Source organism: Oculina patagonica, chromosome 9, assembly GCF_052425735.1.
Source record: "Oculina patagonica isolate OP01 chromosome 9, crgOcupat, whole genome shotgun sequence".
NCBI lineage: Eukaryota > Metazoa > Cnidaria > Anthozoa > Scleractinia > Oculinidae > Oculina > Oculina patagonica.
This window is the reverse complement of record NC_135766.1, coordinates 11,435,076-11,458,774: the sequence shown is the minus strand read 5'-3', so window position 1 is coordinate 11,458,774 and position 23,699 is coordinate 11,435,076. Positions and strand designations below refer to the sequence as shown.

Below are 23,699 nucleotides of genomic sequence, written 5' to 3'. Positions count from 1 at the left end.
GCCTGGCGCCAAGTTGGCGCATAGGGCCTCCACATGTGCTCTCCATCGATTCCTGTCTTGCGCTGCGGTGCGCACCTCTCTCCAGGACTGCTACCCTGCTTTGGACCTCTCCTTTTCTACTGTGCGCCGCCAGGTTGTTTTTGGCCTGCCTCTCTTTCTCTTTCCCTCTGGGGTCCATGTCAGGGCTGTAACACAGTCATTGTCAGGTTGTTGTCTGAGGATGTGTCCAATAAATCGCCATCTCCTTCTTCTTACCTCTTCACTCAACCTCTCCACGTTAGCCCTTTCCAGTAGCTCTCTATTACTAATCTTATCCTGCCATTTAATTTATCTGCAACATAGCCTCTCTCATTGCTTTCGCCGCTTGGGCTGCCTTCCCTTGTGCATACAAGGCAATCTACCCCAAGATTCGGTAGATTGCCTCTAATGTGTACGGTTTCCGTAATCATTCATTTTTTTACGAGGTTAGGTGATTAGCCTAACGCCCAACCCCCAACCTGGAGGACCAGGGGCTGCCCTTTGTCAGGTCTCTATCTCCCAGCTATCACTGCCACTTTATATTTTCAAACGGGCGCTGTGTGGCGTTTATGAACAGGCTGGTTAAATTTTGATTTAATTTATTGTTTAAGTATCATTAGAAAATTTAGAGAACTTAATGTAAAGGACCATGTAGATTATTCTGTACTAATCTCTTTTATTTAATTTAGTTTAAATTATTGAATTCAATAAACGTTTCTTACTGTTAATTATTTTCTCATCAAACCACTGAAACAATGGATAATAAAGGGGGGTACAACTTATATCTTATGACTCTCTTGCATGTACGTAGAAACATGATTAAGGAAAGCAAATAAAGCAATGAATAACTGAAAAGTATGAATGAAACTGTCACCGCATGGCGTCTGTTCATTGGCAAAAAATTGCCTGCCTTGAATGCTCCAAACCCTGATCTGAAGGGGTCTGTTTACCAAACATCTTTGCTGCACACCTAGTCCAGCCCCTGAACTCTGTCTTCCGCGCACCCTTCATGTAGGGGTTCAACCCAGGCGCGAGAAAAGAGAGTCTCTCTTTAAGGACTCTCTCTTCTTGCGCCTGAGTTCAACCCCTACATAAAGGGTGCGCGGAAGAGAGATTTTAAGGACTGGACTACTGCACAACTAGACTGCGAGCAGTTTTTTTTTTCCTAAAAAAATCCGTGGAGCGATCTCGCGCTGTTTGTTTACGTTCGCTTCACGGAATTTTAGCGAAAAAGAGAGACTGCTCTCGGTCTACTGCACACCAAATCAGAGGGAGAAAGTGGTCGAAAACAAGAGGGGAAACATACAGTTTCAAGGACAGAAAATGATAGTTTTAATACAGAACAAATACGGGAAAGCCAGTGACTCGCAACATTTAGAATTCATGTCAGTATTGTTTTCTTCTATAACTCACTCACTCAACCGCTTCGTCTCGTCGGGGACATAAGACCGCAATAATACTTCGCGACCCAACCCTGTCCTGAGCTTTGGCTTGCGCTTCGCTCCGCGATAGACTCGTCTCTTTCAGCTCTTTCATCACAGTTAGGCATGAATAGATTGTGCTAGTAAATTCAGGAAAAGTTGCTTCACAATATACTCAAAAGTTGCTCTAAAGTTCCTCAAATATCAAAAAGTTGCTACCAAAATTTAAAAAAGTTGCTCTCTAGAGTCGTTTTGTTTTAGATAAATACTCAAAACGTGTTTGTTTGTTTGTTTGTTGTCATTAAAACATTTTCATTAAATATTCTTACAATTATTAAAAGAAGCCAAAAATTCATTGTTATATGAGAAATATAAATACTTTGTGGTAATCAATATACTCTGTAAACTCAACATAACTTCAATAATAGAAAATAATAAAAATAAGACAAAAATAAATAAAAAAATGAAACGACCTTTTATGGTTTGGATCGGTTTTATGTCAATTTGTTGCTCGAAAGTTGCCAAGAAAGGCAAAAGATGCCCTAGGTTGCTGGTACTACAGAAAGATGCTCAAAACGCTAAAAGTTGCTCAAAAGTTGCCGAGCACAATCTATTTATGCCTAATCACAGTCCTTTGTCAGGTGGTTGATGGCCTGCCCCTATTCCTCCTTCCAGTTGGAGTCCATCTCATGGCAACTTTGGGTATCCTGTCGTTGAGCATCCTTAGCACATGACCAAGCCATCTCAGGCGGCGATTCCTAATTTCAAGAGACATATTCATACTGTCCGTCTTCTTATACAGTTCCCCATTTGTGATCTTGTTGGGCCAGTAGATATTGTAGATCTTACAGAGGCAGCTGTTGTTTTCGAATTCTTCTATAATGTGGTATTTAATTTTCCCGCGCTCTGTTTTCGCGAGTATGAATTTTCGCCATTTTTTTAAAAAACACGAAAATCGCGAAATTTAATACGCACGAAAATAAGAAAGAATCGACAAGAATAAGGTTACCGTAGACTGTTCATAGCCCTCTGCCCTCGTTGAATGCCGGGAAAGAATCGAGAGAGAACTGGACGCCAGCTTTGTAAAAGTTCAAGCAAGCGAACCGTGTACGATCTCCTACCGGTATACGTTGGATCAACTGAGTGATCTAATCGGTTTGACACATAGAAAACTGAAATTGAAGAAGCAGAGACCGATACAACGTAGAATGAGAGAGTTAGTCTTGTACTATATTTCGGCTGGCCAAACCAGCCTTCTTCAGGTACAATGAAGTTTACATTGGCTATGTTTAAATTTATATGGTGATAATGATATCTTACGAAATACCGGAAATACGTAAAACTAAATACAGGAAATATGTAAACAGTGTGCTAGTATAAAACAAAAAATTTAAAATATGCTAAGCTTAAAAAATGACAACATAATAATATAAGTAAACAAACTAATAGGTTTCTTCGCGTATGTTAAGGCCATCGGGAACAAGTGTTCTGCCTTTTAGAATTAAAAAAGCTTCCCTGGCCTTACGGATTGAGTCTCGGTTAGAGAAGACTTTTTCGATGGGGATTAATTGTATGTCATTAGCAGTGTGGTTAGGCGAGGAAGTGAAATGTTGTGCGGCTGTAGTGGGTTTAGATTTACTGTTGGGGTTATCTATGGTACGGCGGTGTTCATTAAATCGGTCTTTTAAACGTCGTTTAGTTTCTCCTATGTATTGTAAATTACAGCGGTTACATTGAATTATGTAGATGAGGTTTTCAGTGTCACAGGTCAGGTTAGATTGAATGTGGCGCGTTTCACCAGTAGAAAAGAAGGTATAGGTAGTTAGTCCGTCAGTAATATAAGGGCAAGTGGCGCAGTTCTTTCGTGGAAAGAACTGCGCCACTTGCCCTTATATTACTGACGGACTAACTACCTATACCTTCTTTTCTACTGGTGAAACGCGCCACATTCAATCTAACCTGACCTGTGACACTGAAAACCTCATCTACATAATTCAATGTAACCGCTGTAATTTACAATACATAGGAGAAACTAAACGACGTTTAAAAGACCGATTTAATGAACACCGCCGTACCATAGATAACCCCAACAGTAAATCTAAACCCACTACAGCCGCACAACATTTCACTTCCTCGCCTAACCACACTGCTAATGACATACAATTAATCCCCATCGAAAAAGTCTTCTCTAACCGAGACTCAATCCGTAAGGCCAGGGAAGCTTTTTTAATTCTAAAAGGCAGAACACTTGTTCCCGATGGCCTTAACATACGCGAAGAAACCTATTAGTTTGTTTACTTATATTATTATGTTGTCATTTTTTAAGCTTAGCATATTTTAAATTTTTTGTTTTATACTAGCACACTGTTTACATATTTCCATTTAGTTTTACGTATTTCCGGTATTTCGTAAGATATCATTATCACCATATAAATTTAAACATAGCCAATGTAAACTTCATTGTACCTGAAGAAGGCTGGTTTGGCCAGCCGAAATATAGTACAAGACTAACTCTCTCATTCTACGTTGTATCGGTCTCTGCTTCTTCAATGCCAGCTTTGTGCCGCTTGGCTCACCGTTTCTCTTCTCTCGCGTTTTTCTGTGGGGCTTTCCACAAGTTGCTCGAGATTTCCCAAAAGGTTGCCCGTAATTTCTCAAAAAGTTTCTCAAAAGTTGCTCCAAAAATACAAAAAAGTTTGTTCTTATTAATAGAAGTTGCTCCAAAAATTCTATGCTGTTAACCAAGAGGATTACTATAAATATTTGCTAATTTTCCTTTGAGGGAAAAATTTCTAAGCAGTTTTATGCAATTTTACAGCAAGAGAAGTATCTAAATTACATATTAAGTGAAAAATGTGTTAAATAACAAGGATTTCTTTAAATGAGAAAATTCGTGAAGATATCGATGACGTTATTTCTGCTGACAAGTTTTGTAACAAACTTCGGAAATCTTCGGAAACGTTCGTATGGCCTTTGAACAACACTCCGAATAATCTTCCGAGATCTTCGGTCTCGAAATTTCTCAAAATGCAACAAGTTGCTCGAGAGGAAAAAATTTGCTCGAAGGACAAAAGAGTTGCTCGAAATATGAAACACACAAAGTTGCCGAGCAACTTGTGGAAAGCCCTATTTTTGTGTGTTGGAAAAACGGGGGACTGTGTACAGTCTATGGCAACCGGAGGCAATTTTTTAGGCGGAAAATTTGCAACATCTCTCAATGCCATGTAATACTAAATTCGATTTTAAGTTGATATTATGGCTTTACAAATAAGAACTCAAAATCATCAAATAATGACAGTCTCGATCTTTTATATAGACTGTCCACAGCCCTCTATTTTTTTCGTGTTTTTTCGATCGACGAGCGCGCGGTGAGAACGGCAAGAGAACTGGACGCCAGCGCAAAACGGAAGAAGCAACGGGGTGGGGGGCGGGGAGCGAAGAAAATAGGTTCTTTGGCTCGCTTCGCTCGCTTCCCGCCCCCCTCTCCCCGCGCGCTCGCTTTGTTTGCTTTTTTGCGTTGAAAAATCGAGAGGCTGTGGACAGTCTATCTTTTATATAAATGGTTCGCCTAGTTGAGGAATCGAACCCGCTCCGTGAAAAGCAAAACCGGTAAGCCGAGATATGTAATCTTTTGGAATATATATTCTATCAAGAAGCCGTCAGTATGAAGCGAAAATGTCGTCTCAAAATGATCTCAAAAAGATCACATTCCCTTTAATACTGAGTCGAATTAATTTTCCATTCTTTTGAAGGTCCTATTTGAATAATTTCCATGCACTTTCCGCATGTTGCCAGGGATTGTTGCCAGGACAATTCATTTCGTTTTTAAGAGAGAAGACCCTGGGCACGAAATTGCCGGGTGGCTGAAAAACTGCTTGGCGAAGCAAGTCTCAGATCAGGCAGAATAGTTTTCACTTTTCGGTCTTTTAGCTACATGTTGAACAACAGAAAAGACGTCTGGGTACAGATGAGAAACTCGTGAAAACAGTACAAGATGTAGAGAAGGATCAGCTGTATATAGCTTGGTAACATGGACGAGGAAGAGTCCTTTCCTTCAAAGGTGCCAAGACTAGATGATGACATTTGATCGCCTTGCAGTCTCAGTCGTGCATTTGCTAATTTTGCGGAGGCACTGGTAAGATTCACGGTTCTTGACTTTTTTCTTTAGCCTTCTGCTTAGGTGATCTAAATTAAAATTTTGCTAAACACAGTAACACACTCCAGAGCTACGTTTTGGGATCAGGCAGTTTATTAAATCCTACACTTACATACAACACGAACGATATGTAAAATCAAAATACAATCTCAAAAAAACCTACGATAACTAAAGGCCCAACGGCCTTGTACAATTAGAAAAAAAAAAAAAAATTTTAAATTACGGAAAAACTAAATACATAGAAAAATCATAACTGCCATGGAAGTGGGAGGGTGGGGAAGCTAGAATGCTGACTAAAAGTGCTATAATAAGCTAATAATTGCGATGCTGTGCTGTAAAATGCTCGGTAGTTAGACTAATAATGAAAAGCTAGATTACTACAAAATAAGTACAAATATTTATGACTTATACGTTTGAATTATGCTTGAGTAGTCTTATGACTTTCATGTATAAAAATTCTCAATCGATAAAATAGACTCACCTTGCCTGAACCCAGCTGTGAACGTTCGAGTGGTTGTCATGTCTAGATTCATATTAATATATTAATATTCAACCTAAACACAGTAACACACTCCAGAGCTACTTTTGGGATCAGGCAGTATTAGATCCTACACTTACATAAACACAACGATATGTAAAATAAAATACAATTCAAAATAAACTACGATAATAAAGGCCCAAACCCAAATGGAAGGTGAATAGGTTAGTAGTGTGAACTAGAATGTGGGAGTATGTGTTAGGTATGAAGTAGGATGGCTTTGCAGAGCATGTTGGCTGAATGCAGGCGCACAGTTAATGGCATAGTTAAATAAATTAAAATGGTATCGGAACGCCAATCGCCCAGAGCTTTTATCAGTTCAATAGGGACGCCTGATTGATAAGCAAAGGAAGCGCCGCCCCTGCGAAACGAATGACCCGCGTAAAGCTTCGGGTCTACCCCCAGTATGGCAAGGTGGGATCGCAACTTAGAAACAAACGCGCTATAGGTAAACACATGGGGTACTTGGGAACCATTTACCCAGTTAAAAGCTTGAGAACCCTTGGTAGATGCTGGCGCCGTAAACTTGAAGGCATTAGTTATGGCTGTAGTAGGACAGAGCGCAGATCCTGGGATGTAGGGGAGAGGAATATCGACAACCCTTTCCCGAAATTGAATTGTTTTGCTAGAAGCTAGAAGCTAGAATGCTGACTAAAAGTGCTATAATAAGCTAATAATTGCGAATGCTGATGCTGTAATGCTCGGTAGTTAGACTAATAATGAAATAGCTAGATTACTACAAAGTATCAAGTACAAAGTATGTTGCAATATCGCTAAGTGACTTTATACGTAATTGAACATTATTGGCTTGCAGTAGTCTTATGACTTTCATGTATAAAAATTGCTCAATCGATAAAATTAGACTGCACCTTGCCTGAACCCAACTGTGAACGTTCGAGTGGTTGTCATGTCTAGATTCATATTAATAGCAGGGCTCAAAATAATTTTTGGATACTGACCGGTCATGTTGACCGGCCAAATCAATTTTTGCTCGGTCATGTCTCGTTTTTGACCGGTCAAAATATTGAGTATTTACTTTGAAGCAATAGCCTATTCTGCCAAAAATTTCGCCTCATAAGCTAAAAAACTCGTTGTTAGAGAGTATAAGGCTTAAGCTTAAATGTTTTGATCTCTAAAAGTGTCACTTTTTGAATTTCCATTTCTTCTGCGTTGTAACCTACATAAAACAAAATGCTCAGTAGCTGTAATGTTATGTTACTCTGCATAGTTTTACATTAGTTAACAACTTACGGGTGGAGGCGATCTTGGTTGTAAGCACTTTACTGGTCTTTACTACCGAACACTAAATAGTAATAGGACATATGCCCATGCAACAACTGTACAAGTGAGATAACTTTGCCTTTGCTCGGCATGTAGGAAGAAAGGAAACGCTAACAGCTTCATATCAACTGTGTCCAGTAAAAAGGATTTACGTCCTAGACTTTTAGATATCTTTCCTGTATCATGCGATACCAATATCCCATTTCAAGCTAGTTACGGACTCTTTGTTCAAAGATGCCCTCTTTTAAAAGTTCTCTTTCTTCAAGACTGCCAAGAGATTAGCGAGAAAGCCTACGTCACTTCTCATTTCAAAAATCATGGATCTCTCTAAGTTTTCAATGTTGCCTACAAAAGAGAAGCCCGTTCTTTGCGGTGCCTGATTGAGCTTCTGAAATATACTTACGGCAAAGTACTTTTAATCATAAATATCCGCGGAAGTAGCCTTACACAAAAAGACTTCGATAGAATTGGTGAGAAACACTTGGATGCCATGGCTAGAATAAAAGATATCGAGAGTTATCGTTTCAATCTGTAGACGCCGGACGCGGAGGCCATTTTTTTTATTTTGTACAGTACGAGCAAATATTTGCCGGAACTCTCTTTGACAATTAAGTAGCACCACGTCTTAGGTGGTCAACTTGTCAGCACACATGGAGGCACGTTCAGTTGCGAAATAGGCGCAATTTTGAGAAACATTGCTGACTTAAGCGTTTAATGATTTTATTATTTTCTCATGATCTTGCTGGTGAAAAACATGCTACAAACTCGTACTTTCTAAAGGTGCATATAGTTTTTTAAATCCACTAACGAGTGCTATTTTTCTCGGCCCGTCTGACAATTGAAACTGTAATTGCGTACGCGTGTTAATAGCAGACGTTGATTGATGCGATGTTCATTGTTGTCTGTTTAGCGTATTTACAGACGTGGATGTTTGCTGTTTTATTTACACCGCTAACAAATCCGCAGAGCGTGACCGTCTCATCTGTTTTCTACAAATTTGTGACTGCAAACTGCTATGATATTTTATGATTTTACTGTAAAATTTCAAGAAATACTGCCAATAAATTTTTGTGTGTGTGTTATTTATTTGAGAGCCGTGTACGTGACCGGTCAAAATGACCGCCGAACCAAAATTTTGTCCGGACAAATCGTCATTTTGGCCGGACATTGTCCGTTGACCGGCCGTTATTTTGAGCCCTGTAATAGTATTAATATTCAACGTTAATTATCATCTCATTACTACTATTTTTTCGTTTTACCTTTCTGAATGAAGAACCATAAAGTTCCTCGCTAATTGTCTGTAATTGTTTATCGTAATTTGCGGTAGTACAGGTATCGCGATCAAATAGGGACTTTGGTCATTTCCCCCTCGGCATGGGCTGGCATTTGACTTGATGATGTCCCCTGAGAGACGTGAATTTGACATAGGCAGTAATGTTATTGCGGTGGGGAATTTGACATCATATTGAGAAGGGAATTTGAACAAATTTGGCTGGATTTGGTGTCATTTGATGTCATCTTGATATTCAGCATAATTTAGCTTAAATAACTGGTAATTTTGTGTTTTGTGTAAACTTTCACAGAAGAGTATGTTTTTATTACACATCTAAGGAACGTCACCATGGCAACGGCAAAACACGAAAATTACAAATTTGGGAACACATGCCTATCAAAATGCCATTGCCATGGTGACGTCAAGTTCCTGACACAACAACCTATCCTACCAAATTATTCCCAGATAAATTTTAGAAAAACTTGCAAAGTTTGGTGGCGTTTGGTTGAATCTTGAAAAAAGTTATTGGCGTTTAAAGTTGACCAGCGTGGGCACTCCCCCCCCCCCCCCCAGTCTGGGTAGGGTTAAGAAGAGAGACAAAAGGTATACATGTACATGTACATGTAAATATAGTGCAATCAGATTAATTTTGTAAAAATGTTGTAGATGCTACTTGATAGTGTTTTAAATCCAATTTCTAATTAAAAACTCAGCTTACAATTTATTTTGAATCATAAAATGTCAGCAACATGTCACTTATGTGAATACTTATTAATGCTGAGTCAGCAAATGTGACACATATGCTCCTCTGTTGCAGGTTTTCCCACCAAAGGCTTCAAGATGTGTTGGAGAAATAATGAAGCAATGCAATGCAAGTTATTCCTCAGACAATCCATTGAAAGTTACCATCCTGGCAGCCCAAGTGGGGTTATTCATCGCTTGATTCTTCACTCTTATCCAGACAGTTGGCTATTCAACTGGCAAAGTTCCCTCAGGTGCAAGTTACTATGCTGGTCCCAAAACATTCTTGCTATGAATGGGGCAAGAGAGATGCTGCCAGTTGTGGTGTTATCATTGTTGAAGCTAAGGAACAGCCAGGTTTTGATGACCCTGGTGATTGGTTGCATTTCCCACCACAAGACCTCACTACTGATGTTGTAGTTGGTGTAGGTGAGAGGCTTGGAAAAATTGCACAAATTTTCAAGCAACGGCACCAATGCAAGAGCATTTATGTTGTATCTGACCCTTTTCTAGATTGGTTCTCCTACCGTCAACGCTTAAGAAAGAGATTGGCTTGTAACAGAACTTTTGGATTAAGTCTTGGAAGAAATGTCAGACTTAGTGAAATGGCTGATCTTCCTGTTACCATTGGACCAAAGACATCTGATGAATTTTTTCGCCGTTGCCACAATAAAGAGGTTTTCAAGCTAACTCCAGGTATACTCAGTCAATTTTCTGATGTTAAACATGCTACTACTGATGGAACAAAGTTTCGCATGGTAATCTTTGGTAGTAGTAACCCTGACAATTTTGAACAAGAGGGACTTAACACTGCCGCTGAAGCATTGGCAGAGTTGGATGACAAATCTTATCACCTTGTGTATGTCGGTGCAACAAAAGGAAAGCACGAACAATTTGTCAAAAAATTTCGCCAGTGTGGTATTGCTAAAACTCAGCTAACATTTCGAAGCCTTCCAAAAAGTGAAGAAGATTTGAAAAGATTGTTCTGCGAGGTAGATCTTGCCATCATGCCTTCAGGTGAACAGGGATTTGGAATGGTGGCTCTTGCAGCCTTATCTGCTGGTTTGCCCATCCTGGTACATGGGGATTCAGGATTTGGCGAAGCCCTGAGAGATGTCAAGTTTGGTACATCATCCACTGTGGATTCTGAGGATGCGAAGGTGTGGGCCACGGCAATCAAGAAGTTACGAAAACTTGACAGGAAGACAAGGCTTGAAGAGGCTGCAATCCTGCGTTCATCTTACGATGAAAAGTACAGCTGGGAGAAACAGTGTGGAGAACTGGTTGCAAAGATGTTAAGCATGCCTTTGGGTATGAATTCTTTGATTTGTGCTTTGTATCTTTCCGTTTCTTGAATTTCCTTTAATTAATCCTGCAGTGTACAAGATACTTTTTACTTTCTCTCTAATTCACAGTTGTATTATTTAATGTAGTAATTGAAGTTTTAATGTTGTAAAAACCTGAACTTGTGAGCTGTCTGTGTACAACAAAAATATTACCACATGTATTTAATTTTTAGGATTAATTTTTCTGTTTCCCCGAATATCACCAGAGAAGCAGCCAATTATAATTATAGTGAAAAAAAATAGAAAAGTAACAAGCAGTCCCCTTAATTTTTGTATAGGGGTGTGCCGCGAAGGTTCTTAAAGCGTTTCGTGATGACGGAAATAAATAAATAACGGCTTACCACGCACGGCAAAACACAAAAATTATCTTAATTAAATCAAAATCGCTTTACTAACACTTGAACGGATGCCTTTTTACGTTTAGCTGGGCGTTTATTGAATTTTTAGCTGATAGAATTTAGATACCCTACATGTATCTAAGGATCACACCGGGAACACATTGGCAAAACCCTATTAAGGACTGATATTAACCTCAAAAACTTTACCCTATCGGGCGGCACATACCTATATAGCCCATATATGGGAGTACCCCCCCCCCCCATATTGTCACATAGTTTTCATTTGTAGAGACGTTTACTGCATCCTATAAAAGAGAGTCCTCTTTCGTGTAAATATTGCGTGAGAAGTCATTAAAAGCGCTTTGTCTCCCGTATTTTCTCACTGTTGCGCACTTTTGTAATTTGAATCTTCTGAGTTAGCGGCTTAAATTTTAACTGTGAAAACAGTTGTCACGTTTAACTAGTTAATGTCGGTCTGTAAACAAACACCTAGAAAGAATGTTCAGCTAGTCAATCGGCCAAGTAAAAACACAACCTATGATACATAAGTATACATGTATTTTTAATCAATGATTGATCAGGTGTGACAATCTTAATACCAATGCTCAGGTTTATGAAATTTCATACACCATTTCTATATAACTTTTTTTAATTCTCTTTCTTTAATTATGTTTTTATGTTTATTTGCAGCACAACCAAACCAGACCTAAAGAAAAGGAAGCTGGATGTCAAATTTGTTTCCAGGGGAGTCAATCGACAATTCTGATAATTCATATCTTAACAATAAAGTACTACTGGCTGTGAATATTCGAGTGAATGACATCTTGAGAAATTTAATGCAAATGTTATGTTTAAAAAGCTAATCTTAAAAAATGGTCCTCAGTTTTGAAGTCAAGCTGATGCACCAATAAAGAAGTATCAGAGCAATGATACTCTCTGACAGGTTATCTTTTATTTCCCAATAAAATGTAAAACTTTTACCAATAAAATAATAGCCTGTGAGCAGGCTCACCTTTGAGTGACACTCACAACTGGCAAAGTTGGCAAGTGAAACAAACCAACAGTGTGCGACAATGCAGACTGCCGACTGGCACTTTTTCAGTATTTGTTTGTGTTCCCTTACCATTATATAGGTTTAATATAATCAGAGCACTATTTAGGCTAACCGGTGTGCGCGCTATTCAGGCTAACCAGAATGTTAGGCTAACTAGAGTGCTACTGGGGCTTACAGGAGTGCCAGTCTGCAGTCTCATGTCGCACGCCAACAAGCCAGTGGATAACCAACTGGTTCTCGTGGCATTGCTGCTAAAGTGCAACACAAAGCTCACAAGCCTGCTCACAGACTAGTCTTCATAATATTACTGTGGATTATTTGTGAGCGGTTGGTCTTTAACACAAACCCAGATTTCTTTTTAATTAATAATCCCTTATAAAGCAGTTTTCATTGAGTGTCAAAAGTAATCCAGAATTGTTTCCATTGGTTTTACAGCAAGGCGCCCAAAAGTGTGACCATGCACTTTTAATTTATTCACAATCTTTTGTGCAGATTTAATCCAATCAAAAGCCGTGGATAGCTTGCAGTTGACTTCTGATTGGATTAAATCTGCACGAAAGAATGTGAATAAATTAAAAGTGGTCACACTTTTGGGTGCCTTGCTGTAACCTTTATCGTGGTAAAGGATAATTGTGTTTGGCCATTGTAATTACTGTTTTTGTTTGTTTTACAACACTCAATTATATGTGGAGGGGGACAGGTGGTCTGAACCTCCCGTGCCTTTTACTCCCGCCCCTTTTTGTAGCTATCTCTCCTTTCTATTGCAAAATATATCGAAATGTTGAGAAATTATACTCATTTTCTCCCGCTTCCCCACCTTTTTCTCTCGGGCTGCCACCCCCTGTCCCCTTCCCCTTTAAACCGTTCTTACAGATTATATTGATTGGTTTCAAGTGATTAATTTTGGTTGATTGACTTCCCTGGGATTCATGGCAACTGACGTAGTGTTCTCGAAAGCAGGCTGACTCATGTTATTACAAGAGTGCTTGGACATGTAACTCATTATACATTCAGCATCTCAATCTCAAGGTGCCATGTTGACACCCAGTGTGGTGTACATTGGACACTCAAGCTTATAACATGTAATTCAGGATAATCATAAGTCAGAGTAGTTATTTGCATTATTTTATTGTTAAGATGCAATATCAACACTTAGTGTGGACTCTTATTATCAAGCTTATTATGCAAGCAGAGTAGCGGTGTTAGGTGCTAGAGATATATAGATACCGCTCGGCACCCGTGTAGATAGGAAATAATGAATACTTATGAGTATTCTGGTGTGCCGCCAATACTACCGTTTAAAAGTAGATTTGGGAGGGTTCCCACGGGACCAAGAAAATCTTGACCCTGGTGGGATTTGAAACCACAACCTCTAGATTAGATCTACTGACCCTCTACCAACTGAGCTATGAGGCCAGATGGGAGCAGGTCGGTAATTTAGATAGTGTTAGGTGCCATGTTGACACCCAATGTGGTGTACAAAGGGCACATTAATTTTTATTTTATTAACTCAAAGTTTTATAGCATTATGTCATGTTGACACCCAGTGTGGTGTACAAATGACATTTTTTAATTAATTCATGACAAGTAATTTTAAAGATTTGTTTTCTGGGTTAATAAGAGTGGTCATGTAACCTTTTCAGCCTTGCAAGGCATTGTGTCAACACTTAGTGTAGTGTACATGATGCATTGATGTATAGACAAGTAGACTGCAAAACAGTTGTTTTTTCTCTAAAGTCGTTGGAAAAAGCGCTTATGAAGGCGCAAAGTGCCGAACGTCTCGTGAGCCTCACACGCCCGCAAGGCGAGCGAGGCGAGAAAATATTTTAGCGTCTCTCCCCAGTCTTACTCACAGTTTCGACATTGGCTCCTGACCTCTCACTCTTGTTCGAAGACCAAGTGTGTTTGCAAGATACGACTGTTTTGCAGTCTAATAGACAAGCGGTTTTAGGAAAAAGATCCTGGCCTCACTGGAAATAAAATTTTACTATATATTTTAATAATATTAATTACAAAATATCACAGCTTGCTCATAAACTGAGCTTGTGGCTCATATATTTCTTGGCTTATATGGTAAACACAAACATTCACCAGTGCTTGAATAACCATTTTGTGTAAATAAAGGTTTTCACTGACAACTGGCCAATGATTAATTGAAAAAAAACGGTTTATTTTTTTAAAGGAAAAAAAAACTGTAACACAGTGCCACCAGGAGGTGTAGTGGCCAAATGGTTAGTGTGCTGGACTTCAAAAATCCAGCCGAAATTTAACATGAAAACAAAGACTGTCAAGACCAGAAAAGCCAGCTGGGCTTGTTAAGAAGCTGGCTTTAGTATTTTCTTATAGCTACACCCCTAGCCTGCTCCTCACCCTGGTGTATAAATGGGTGCTGGCAAATTTAATGCTGGGGGTAGCGCTGCAATGGACTAGCATCCCATCCAGGGGGGAGCAGAAATACAGTAGACCCCGATACTCAACTCTGAGGGAAACGAAGGGGCAGATGCAGAAGAAGAACCTCAGTCAGACTTCATCAACTTTGAGAGATGACTGTCATCGCCGCCATGGGCATCCGGGCGAGTTGCAGACGATCGAGCGGGGGACCTGGAAAAAGTTCGAGTTGCGGGGTTTTCGAGTTCCGAGTCGGTTACCGGGTAATGACTGGTGTTGTGTCCAGGGAAATGGAGTAGTTCGGTTAGCGGGGTTGTTCGAGATCCGAGTTCGGCCGGGGTTCTACTGTACTCCAAGTTGCTTCATGCTACCAAATGCGGGCTAAGGTCCAGCCTGATGAGCCACTAGGCTTCTGTACAGACCATACCTTTACCTTTGATGTAAACATTACAATCATGTATGGCACAAGTTTTAGCTACTCTTAAAAAACTCATTAATAATTCATAAAGAAAATACAAAAGAAATTAATGTTTAATGAATGTCTTTATATCTGATAAAGACACGGCTAAACTTTGCGTCCAATTTTCTAGGCCAAAATAATCCCAAATCTAAATATTAGTGCAAGAATGAGTTGATCTACATCAGAAGATTTTTAAGCTGTTCAATAAATTCGCAGTTCGTGTTTTATCAAGTATAAAACACTTGGCTGCGCCTCGTGTTTTAAACTTGATAAAACACTGCTGCTCATTTTATTAAACATTACTGAAGTTGCGACCTTCAGGAAGTTGAGACCCTCAAAGAGTAGTGACACGAAATGGTTGCTTAATGTATGAAAGTAAGGAGGGTTGTAACTTTTTGAACTAAACAGCCCGGGGGGGGGGGTACTTTGGCTTGTAAATGACGGGGATGATCGAAGGATTTTTGGGGTTTGAAATTTTCGATTCTGGGAGTTTTTTGGGTAAGAAGATTTAGCAAGTATTTTTTTGGGTGACTTGATTCAAATAGGGGATCAAAAAAACAAACTAAAAGTGCTTTGGCTCGGCCTTGGCGTATTTATGGTACATGTATGATGAATACCAAACGCGAGCGTTATTGCCCCTCCTGGCAATTTAGGGGTAATATTTGACAAGGGATTTTTTTAGGGGTTATTTTTGCTCCAGGGATTTTTTTGGGGTAATGTCGGAAGACTTAGGGAATTTTTTGGGTCCTGAGTTTTGCCTTCATTCGATCATCCCCGTCATTTACAGGTCGGAGTACCCCCCCCCCCCCCTGGGCTAAACAGTATTTATAACCAGCTGCATAACTGACCACTGAGTTGAGTGACCTCACTTTATTTGTTTCCCTACTGAAAAGGAAAGGTTGGGATTTAATCATTCTTGGGTATTGAACCTTCATGTTTTATCACATAATTATGCAACTTACAAACTTCGGCAACTGTTCTCTGTACCTTGATTTCCTGTTTACGAGTACAGAGTGTACTTGAGCTTGCAGGATGGAGTTGATATACATTACAGTGTTAAGCTCACAAAGAAAGGCGCGTTTTCTGAAGGCCGAAAAAAGACATGTTACATGTTCAAATCAACCAAACTTCAATCAAGTAATTTGCTTTGTCCTGTGTTCCCCTGTGATTGATAAATGCCACATTTGATGTTTGACATCAATTCCGTCTATAGAGTACGGGCCAGTGACATGATTTACAATAATAACAGTGTTCCTGTTAAAGTTCCCACTTCTGATGCTGAACCAAAGAGACCAATTACTGTCAATGATCCTGACGCTACCTGCAAGGAAAGAGAGTTGTCATACAATGTGAATAAAACTTAATGTATGAAAAAGGTGACAGAGCTAATGTGTAATAGTCTACTTGCCCTTGTGCTGGAAATCTCGACTCTTATATGTCAAATCAGACACTAATAAAAAGCCTCGTCTCGATAAACTTTTATGTTCTGACCTAGCATCCCATCTCAGCTGAGGGAATCAAGTATCAAATTCCTAGCCACCTGATATTTTCAAAACTCAAGTTAGGTGCCACCCTGATAAGGCACCAAGGTTTGCAGACTGACTTCTTAACCATGACATTTTAGAGCTGTTTTCACTTGAGTGTCAAAGGTAATTTGCATTTGCTTTGGTTTTGCATTACTACGCTTGGTGATTGGTTTAAAAATTTCGCGCCACTTTCTCAGCCAATCAGAAAGTTCTATAGCCAAAACCAATCGTGACTCCCTTACGCACGTTTTCCCGTGCTTCGTGCCGTCTATGTGTATTTGCTTCAAGTTTTGATTGGCCAACTGGTCCGTCTGTGTCTTTTGTGATTGGCTAGAGTGATTACTTTGGTTTTGGTTTTATGACACTCAATTGAAAACTGCTCTGACTAGTGTGTGACCAATACTGTGTTAACCCTTTAAGCCCCAGAGAGTGACCTACATCAAATTTCTCCTTGAGCACAATATTTAATCAAGAGAACAGGTTATAAGAATCAATAAAACGATCACCAAAGGAGATTTTCTAAAAAAAATTCTTTCAACTAACACTACAAGAAAATGTATGGAGATTAGTCAGTAGAATTTGTATGTGGATATCATATTGGGGCTTAAAGGGTTTAAATAACAAGGCATGTACCTGTGTTCTTCCAGCATCGTGAACAAGGTAATGAGGTATGTGAGCCTTTTTAGCCAGATCTTCTAAATCAAAGAGGTGTGCAGAATTATCACCTTTTAATACAATCTTTGTTCCCCTAAAAAAACAATTTTTAAATATTAACTGGTTTTATAATATAGATAGGAGTCTACGCGCGCTCTGATTGGCTAAAAACCTATGTTTTATCAGAGTATAAAACATAGAAAAATCATGTTTTATTGTTTTTCGTCAGCTTTCCTCGAGTGCTTCGCGCGTCGTTGACTGTTCGTTGGCTATAACCACTCGTATCCAGCAAGGGCGAATGGAATAATTGTTTTATTAAATTCCTTTTTACGTATAAATCCACTGGACATGTCATTTTGATGTAAACGAAGTGAGGCGGGAAAAATTGTGGCGCGGTGTCCACTGCTTGAGTTGAATGAAACTCGCAAGGAAAGCGAGCGAGAGAGTTTCCTTTCGAAGATTTTCTTCGACAATCTCCTCTTAAATCGTCTATTCATGCTGGAACTTGATTGTGACAACAATTAAGGTTTACAGGAATATCCGAAGCAATAGCTTTTCTGGAAATTATACGCCTTGTTCAAGTCGAACGAAGCAAGGGACGGATGTCATCGAGACTACTATATTATGCTGAGACGAAATTGCACTCGGTGCAGTCGGTGAAGTTTATCGAAGTTCAAAAAGACAAGATCAAGATTAAAAGGTAACAAACTTACCTGAAATGCTAAGCCTTATTTTACTTATTTATTAATGGCAGGCAAATTGATACCGTTAAGTATGCTAAGATTCTAGGCGTAACCGTTTCGAGCGACCTTAAATGGAACCATCACATCGCTGAAGTTGTTAAGAAAGCTAGAAAACGCCTGTATTGTCTTTCTCAGTTAAAGCATTCAGGCCTAGGTCCTAACGAGTTAGTACAGTTCTATCGTACCTGCATTCGCCCTATCACTGAATATGCCTGTCCAGTGTTCAATGAAAGTCTACCTGCGTATCTTTCCCGTGAGCTAGAAGCAGTGCAAAAGAGGGCGATGCGCATCATTTTTCCGTTTTTTACGTATGAAGAAGCGCTCGACAAGGCAAGTCTAGTCACTCTGTCAGGTCGAAGACAAGCCCTGACGGACAAATTGTTTAACAACATTTTAGAGAACAATGACAGTAGGCTGAGGAATTTACTGCCCCCACGGAATCTTAGTAGTTATAACCTCAGAAAGTCACGCCAGTTTAACCCTGTTTTTAAGACTAATAGATTTAGAAACAGTTTTATTGTCTCTAATGTACTTAAGTTTGGATTTTAATCACTCTTGTATAGTTCTTTAAATATTTTTACATTTTATCGTTAGTTTTTATAGCTTTATAAATTTGTAAATATGACATAAATCAACCTTTTAGGTTGCGAAGTTGTATTAATAAACTATCTATCTATCTATCTTACGTCGAATACTGAATGAAATTGTGTCAGTTTTCTGGTCTTCCCGTAAACTATTTTCTGCTTTTCATCTTTGTTTACTCGCTCTTGTTGTACATATTTTTAATTAAACTTTTCACTCGCGGTGTCTAAAATCTATATCATAAAGCAAAGAAAGAAGCCTAAGCCATGTTTTATACTGTCATAAAACACTCCGGGCATTTGAGAACACTCGAGAAATGTAGAAAACATTTGCCTGCGGCTCATGTTTTCTACATTTCGTGTTCTCAAATGCCCGTCGTGTTTTATGACAGTATAAAACATGGCTTAGGCTTCTTTATTTGTTAAATACACGGCATGTAAATTTTTTTATTCAATCAACATATTTTTTACAATTGCATTTTACACAGTGATATTAAACTGGGAGATTTGTTTCTGTGTGACTAAGAGGGATGAAGCAAAAACCCAGCAAAATCCATGCAGCATGCAGGGCTGTAATTAAGTTTTTATGCAGACAATACAGTGGAACCCCAATATAACGATATGCCAAGGGGGTAGTAAAATTATATTGTTATATCGAGGAATCGTTATATCGGGGTTCCGTCCCATACATTTTACTATAATTCAAAGGTACACCTACATGTACTAATAGGTGACACAAAAAGTAAAAAAAAAAAAGAATAAATTAATAATTATTATGTGGATAAAATTTGCTACATGTGCGGCATATTATGTACAGTATTTCAACTATTTTTCACCATTACAGTAACACTTACCCAAAATCATCCCACTGCGCAAGGATGTGGTCGTACTTTTGTGGCTGTGATGACATCATCTTATAGAGACCTACAGCAGCGTGACCAACTTGAGCTGCTATCTTGCCGACACCCATGTTAAGTTCTGTGTTTACAACAAACACCATTTTGTAAGGACTCCTCATTGTCTTTTCATCTAATGGAAATGTTCTCTCAAATGGATGAGCTTCCAACGCCGGTGCATCATAATCCTCTAGCTGTTGATGGAGTGATAATATAATTATCAAGATGATCAGCTAGTTTATGCCAGAAATAATTAAATAATTTATAGCCTGGGGGGGAGGGACTCGCATATGAAAGTGATGGGGATGCTCATCATCTCGCTTGCTCGCTTTTGGATTTTTGGTCTCCCTTAGGGTGTTCCGGGCAAAATGGCAATATTTTTAACCATAATGATCTTGTTTAGGGTTACACACGAAGAAATAATTATACAAATTTATATAAATTATTTTCTTAGTTTTTTGGTACATGTATCTTTTAGGGGTCAAGAAAAGCTTGAGCCACACCCAGATAATTGGTCTCTTTTAGGGGTTCTTTTCAAAATTTCCGACAAGCATTCCCGTCCGTTCCATATAGGTGTCCCTCCCCCGGGAATTGAAGTCAAAGCACTTGGAAGCAACCACACCTCGGGAATACGAAAAGTGGTCACAACCAGTTAGAGCTGGTCATTTATGAGAATGAGCTTGTCTAAGCCACTACTGAGTTACATGTACTTGGCTTAGTTCCTAGCTCTCCTCTGGGAGAATAGGTCCATAATTTGCCTAAGCCACCATAGGTCCTGGTGACTTATCAGAGCCTTATTCTTAAAGAAAGATCCTTTCAAACAGTTAGTTACTTCTAGCTGCATGCCTACTCCAAATTTTATTACAAATTTTATTATCAAGTGTTGACCAACTATTGAGAGTCGACTGATTGTCGGTTGACACTTGGCCAAAAGTTGGTCAACACTTGCAAAATAGTCTTCTGACACTGATAATCAACCAATAGTATCAACCTGAAATAATATTGACTGAGTGTGGACTGACTACTGGCCAACTATCAGTTGACCAAATGTTGACTGATATATCAACCAACATAATAGACAAGACTACCCATGATCTGCTCAATACACACCAATGGCAAAAGTACAAAATGTACTTTCAAGGACTGTGGTGTACAACAATACAATGTTAAAGAATGCTACTTTCTTGACTCAAGTGTCATGTAACTACGAGTATAGTCACCATACCTTGAAAGGTTCATCTATATCAGGTAAATGTTGATTATCCAGAACCCAGCTGGCTGCAGCATCAACAGAACTGTTATCTGTCATAAATAGACCCTGCAAGATGAAAACCAGCATGGAAACATTACAAACATCATGATATCTTCTCAGTAATTGAGGTGCAGTGTACATGTAGTTCTAACATTGAACCAAACCCTATTGTAAACTGTTCTGATTTAAACTGGTAACCTGTGACACCTGCCACAGGTGTCACCAGCAAGTGTTACTCTTTAGGACCAAAATAATTACTAGTAGATCAGTTTATTTGTCAGTTTATTTGGTAGGTACTCCGGCTTGTAAATGACGGGGATGATCTAAGGATTTTTTGGGTTTGAAATTTTCGGTTCCAGGATTTTTTTGGGTTGGAAGATTTGGCAAGTATTCTTTTTGGGGGACTTGATTCAAATAGGGGATTTTTTTGGGTATTAAAAACAAACTAAAGTGCCATGGCGCGGCCTTGGCGTGTTTATGGTATGATGAATAATCAATCTCTCATCCTCGTTTGACCCGGGCTAAAGTGGCAATTTTTAATACAAATGGACTGTTATTTTTTGTTTCCTGTGACACAAAATTATATAAATTTTGGCGGTTAAAAAATCAGTTAAAATCCGACATAGTCCTTTAATGCATAAAAATTATTCCATATAATCCTTCTGACATTAGGGAGACGCGGTAGCCTATTGGTTAGCGCTCTGGACTCCGTATCTAGCAGTCCGGTTCGAGCCCTGGCCTAGGTTATTGTGTTGTGTTCTTGGGAAAGACATTTACTCTCATAGTGCCTCTCTTCACCCAGGTGTATAAATGGGTACCCGCAAAATTTAATGCTGGGAGTAACCTTGCGTTGGACTAGCATCTCATCCAAAGGGGACTAGAAATACTCCTAGTCGCTTAATGCAACGGAAACTGGGATAAGCTCCGGCTCTTTGGGCAGCTTGGCTCAACGCAGACCTTTTCTTAAATTTCTTTTCATTCATGCGAAAATGACAGCAAGGAAATTTATAATTAAAAAGTAAGCTTATAATCAGCCATATTAATTATTTTTCACATTTCACGTGTTGTTAATTGTTTAAATCGTTCATGCTTGGTCTAATCAAGTATATAATTATGCTGCGATCTCGTAAAAAAAGGCAGTACATATGCAATCACCCCTGCCCTCATACTGTGAGAAGATCATGCTTGACACGTGAGCACCTCACGGAATATTTTTTACCTTCTCCGCTGCATTTCTGGATATTCCTAAATTCATCAGCATTTGCAAAAACTCCTCGTTTGGGCCATCATACTTTGATTTTCTCCTAGTCCGGGGTTGAGCTTGTTCCGTTATTTCTGACGAGCCGCTTACAATTTGAGCAAGATCCTTCTTCGTTGGGTCTGCCGGAGTTTCTGCCATCTTGAATGAAATAGTTTTGAATCGAGCGGGTACACTATAATACATAGTTACATGACGTACAACATTTTAGTTTACAATCCGCTGACTGATTTTTAAAAGAACCAGTGCCAGTCCCCTGATGCCTGCCACCTTTTTCAGCAGTTTGTTCACAGGCAGACCACCCTATGTGTTCGTGGTTAATAATTGTTGACATAAGGTCATGTTGAAATCAATGGCGCATATAGAAGATATATAGAGAAACATTACGTCGGCTTCGATTTACTACAAAATATAAAATTTACTCTAAATGATTCAATAAAAGTTAAGATGAAATGCTGAATGTGTCTTGTGTCGTGTTTTTTTTGCCGCCCCGAGCCCTTTAAGACGTTTATTTTGCGACGTCATTTAGCGACGGTCGCTAAATGATCTCGCAAAATAAACGTCTTAAAGGGCTCGGGGCGGCAAAAAACACGACACAAGACACATTCAGCATTTCATCTTAAAGTGTATATGACATGAAAAATATTTTCTGCTCATTTGAAAGGCCTTTCGAAATACAGAAGAATGGCGTTTCTCTTTTCGAAATATCTTTTTTCGTTTCAGAGATATTGACGTTTTTATATTATGCAAATTAGATCAGTGATGACGTCACAAGATTTGACTCTAAAAATGGTAAAATACTGAATAAACAATATCTCTAAAACTATTAAAGCAGTGTTCTTGGAACTTGGCACCACAAATGTGCATCACAAAAGAAACAAAATGTTACTCTTAGGGCTGTTGCCATGACAACAGTTTTGCCGCTGGTGCTGTCTCAATAAAAACTGAAATTCCCAGTTTTTGTCTTAAACCAAGATCCATCTAGCGCAGCCAAACCAATGGTGGGAATTAAGGCAATATAGGAACTATGTCTGTTCTAAGCAGGACCCTTTGTCTCACTTTAGAGGTCAGATATGAGGATATTTGTCTTTTTGACAGAGAGAGACTGGAGCTGAAAGAGTTGCTATGGCAACAATACTAAGGGTGTCATTTTGTTTCTTTTGTGATGCACATTTGTGGTGCCAAGTTTCAAGAACACTACTTCAATAGTTATAGAGATATTGTTTATTCAGTATTTTACCATTTTTAGAGTCAAATCTTGTGACGTCATCACTGATCTAATTTGCATAATACAAAAACGTCAATATCTCTGAAACGAAAAAAGATATTTCGAAAAGAAAAACGCCATTCTTCTGTATTTCGAAAGGCCTTTCAAATAAGCAGAAAATATTTTTCATGTCATATACACTTTAACTTTTATTGAATCATTTAGAGTAAATTTTATATTTTGTAGTAAATCGAAGCCGACGTAATGTTTCTCTATATATCTTCTATTTTCGCCATTGATTTCAACATGACCTTATGTCAACAATTATTAACCACGAACACATAGGGTGGTCTGCCTGTGGTTTGTTCAAAGAAAAAAAATACAGGGGGAAAAAGTGGCAAACCAAAATACAGGGCGATAGAGCTAGTGAACAGCAGATATTGAATTTCTTATGCATCAGTTTGATGTTCGGATTGGCACAAGAGGCTCTTTTCCGCACGGTCCCAGCCAAGTCCCGACGCGCCGACTGACATTACAAGTAGTCTACGGAACTGTTTCGGATAAAAAA

General features: G+C 39.0%; 1 protein-coding gene and 1 pseudogene across 2 annotated transcripts; one reads left to right on the top strand and one right to left on the bottom strand.

The window, feature by feature from the left end:
- The first annotated feature begins 5,281 nt into the window (after positions 1–5,281).
- LOC144665724 (uncharacterized) lies at positions 5,282–14,312 on the top strand (annotated as a pseudogene). The gene is made up of 3 exons (XR_013573005.1): positions 5,282–5,574; positions 9,505–10,739; positions 11,803–14,312. The product of XR_013573005.1 is annotated as an uncharacterized LOC144665724 (transcript).
- Positions 14,313–15,850: 1,538 nt separating this feature from the next.
- On the bottom strand, positions 15,851–22,087 carry LOC144665786 (putative peptidyl-tRNA hydrolase 2). The gene is made up of 5 exons (XM_078527078.1): positions 21,886–22,087; positions 20,640–20,732; positions 19,373–19,608; positions 17,174–17,288; positions 15,851–16,335 (listed from the first exon to the last, which is right to left on the bottom strand). The coding sequence occupies exons 1-5, from the start codon at positions 22,063–22,065 to the stop codon at positions 16,249–16,251; spliced, it is 711 nt and encodes a 236-aa protein (XP_078383204.1). The 5' UTR covers positions 22,066–22,087; the 3' UTR covers positions 15,851–16,248.
- Positions 22,088–23,699: the final 1,612 nt, after the last annotated feature.

Coding starts and splice junctions, on each gene's coding strand:
- LOC144665786 (XM_078527078.1), bottom strand. CDS start 22,065: ATGGCAGAAACTCCGGCAGACCCAACGAAGAAGGATCTTGCTCAAATT. Junction 20,733..21,885: donor CCAGAAATGCAGCGGAGAAG/GTAAAAAATATT, acceptor TTCATCTTGCAG/GGTCTATTTATGACAGATAA. Junction 17,289..19,372: donor GCGCAGTGGGATGATTTTGG/GTAAGTGTTACT, acceptor TTGTTTTTTTAG/GGGAACAAAGATTGTATTAA.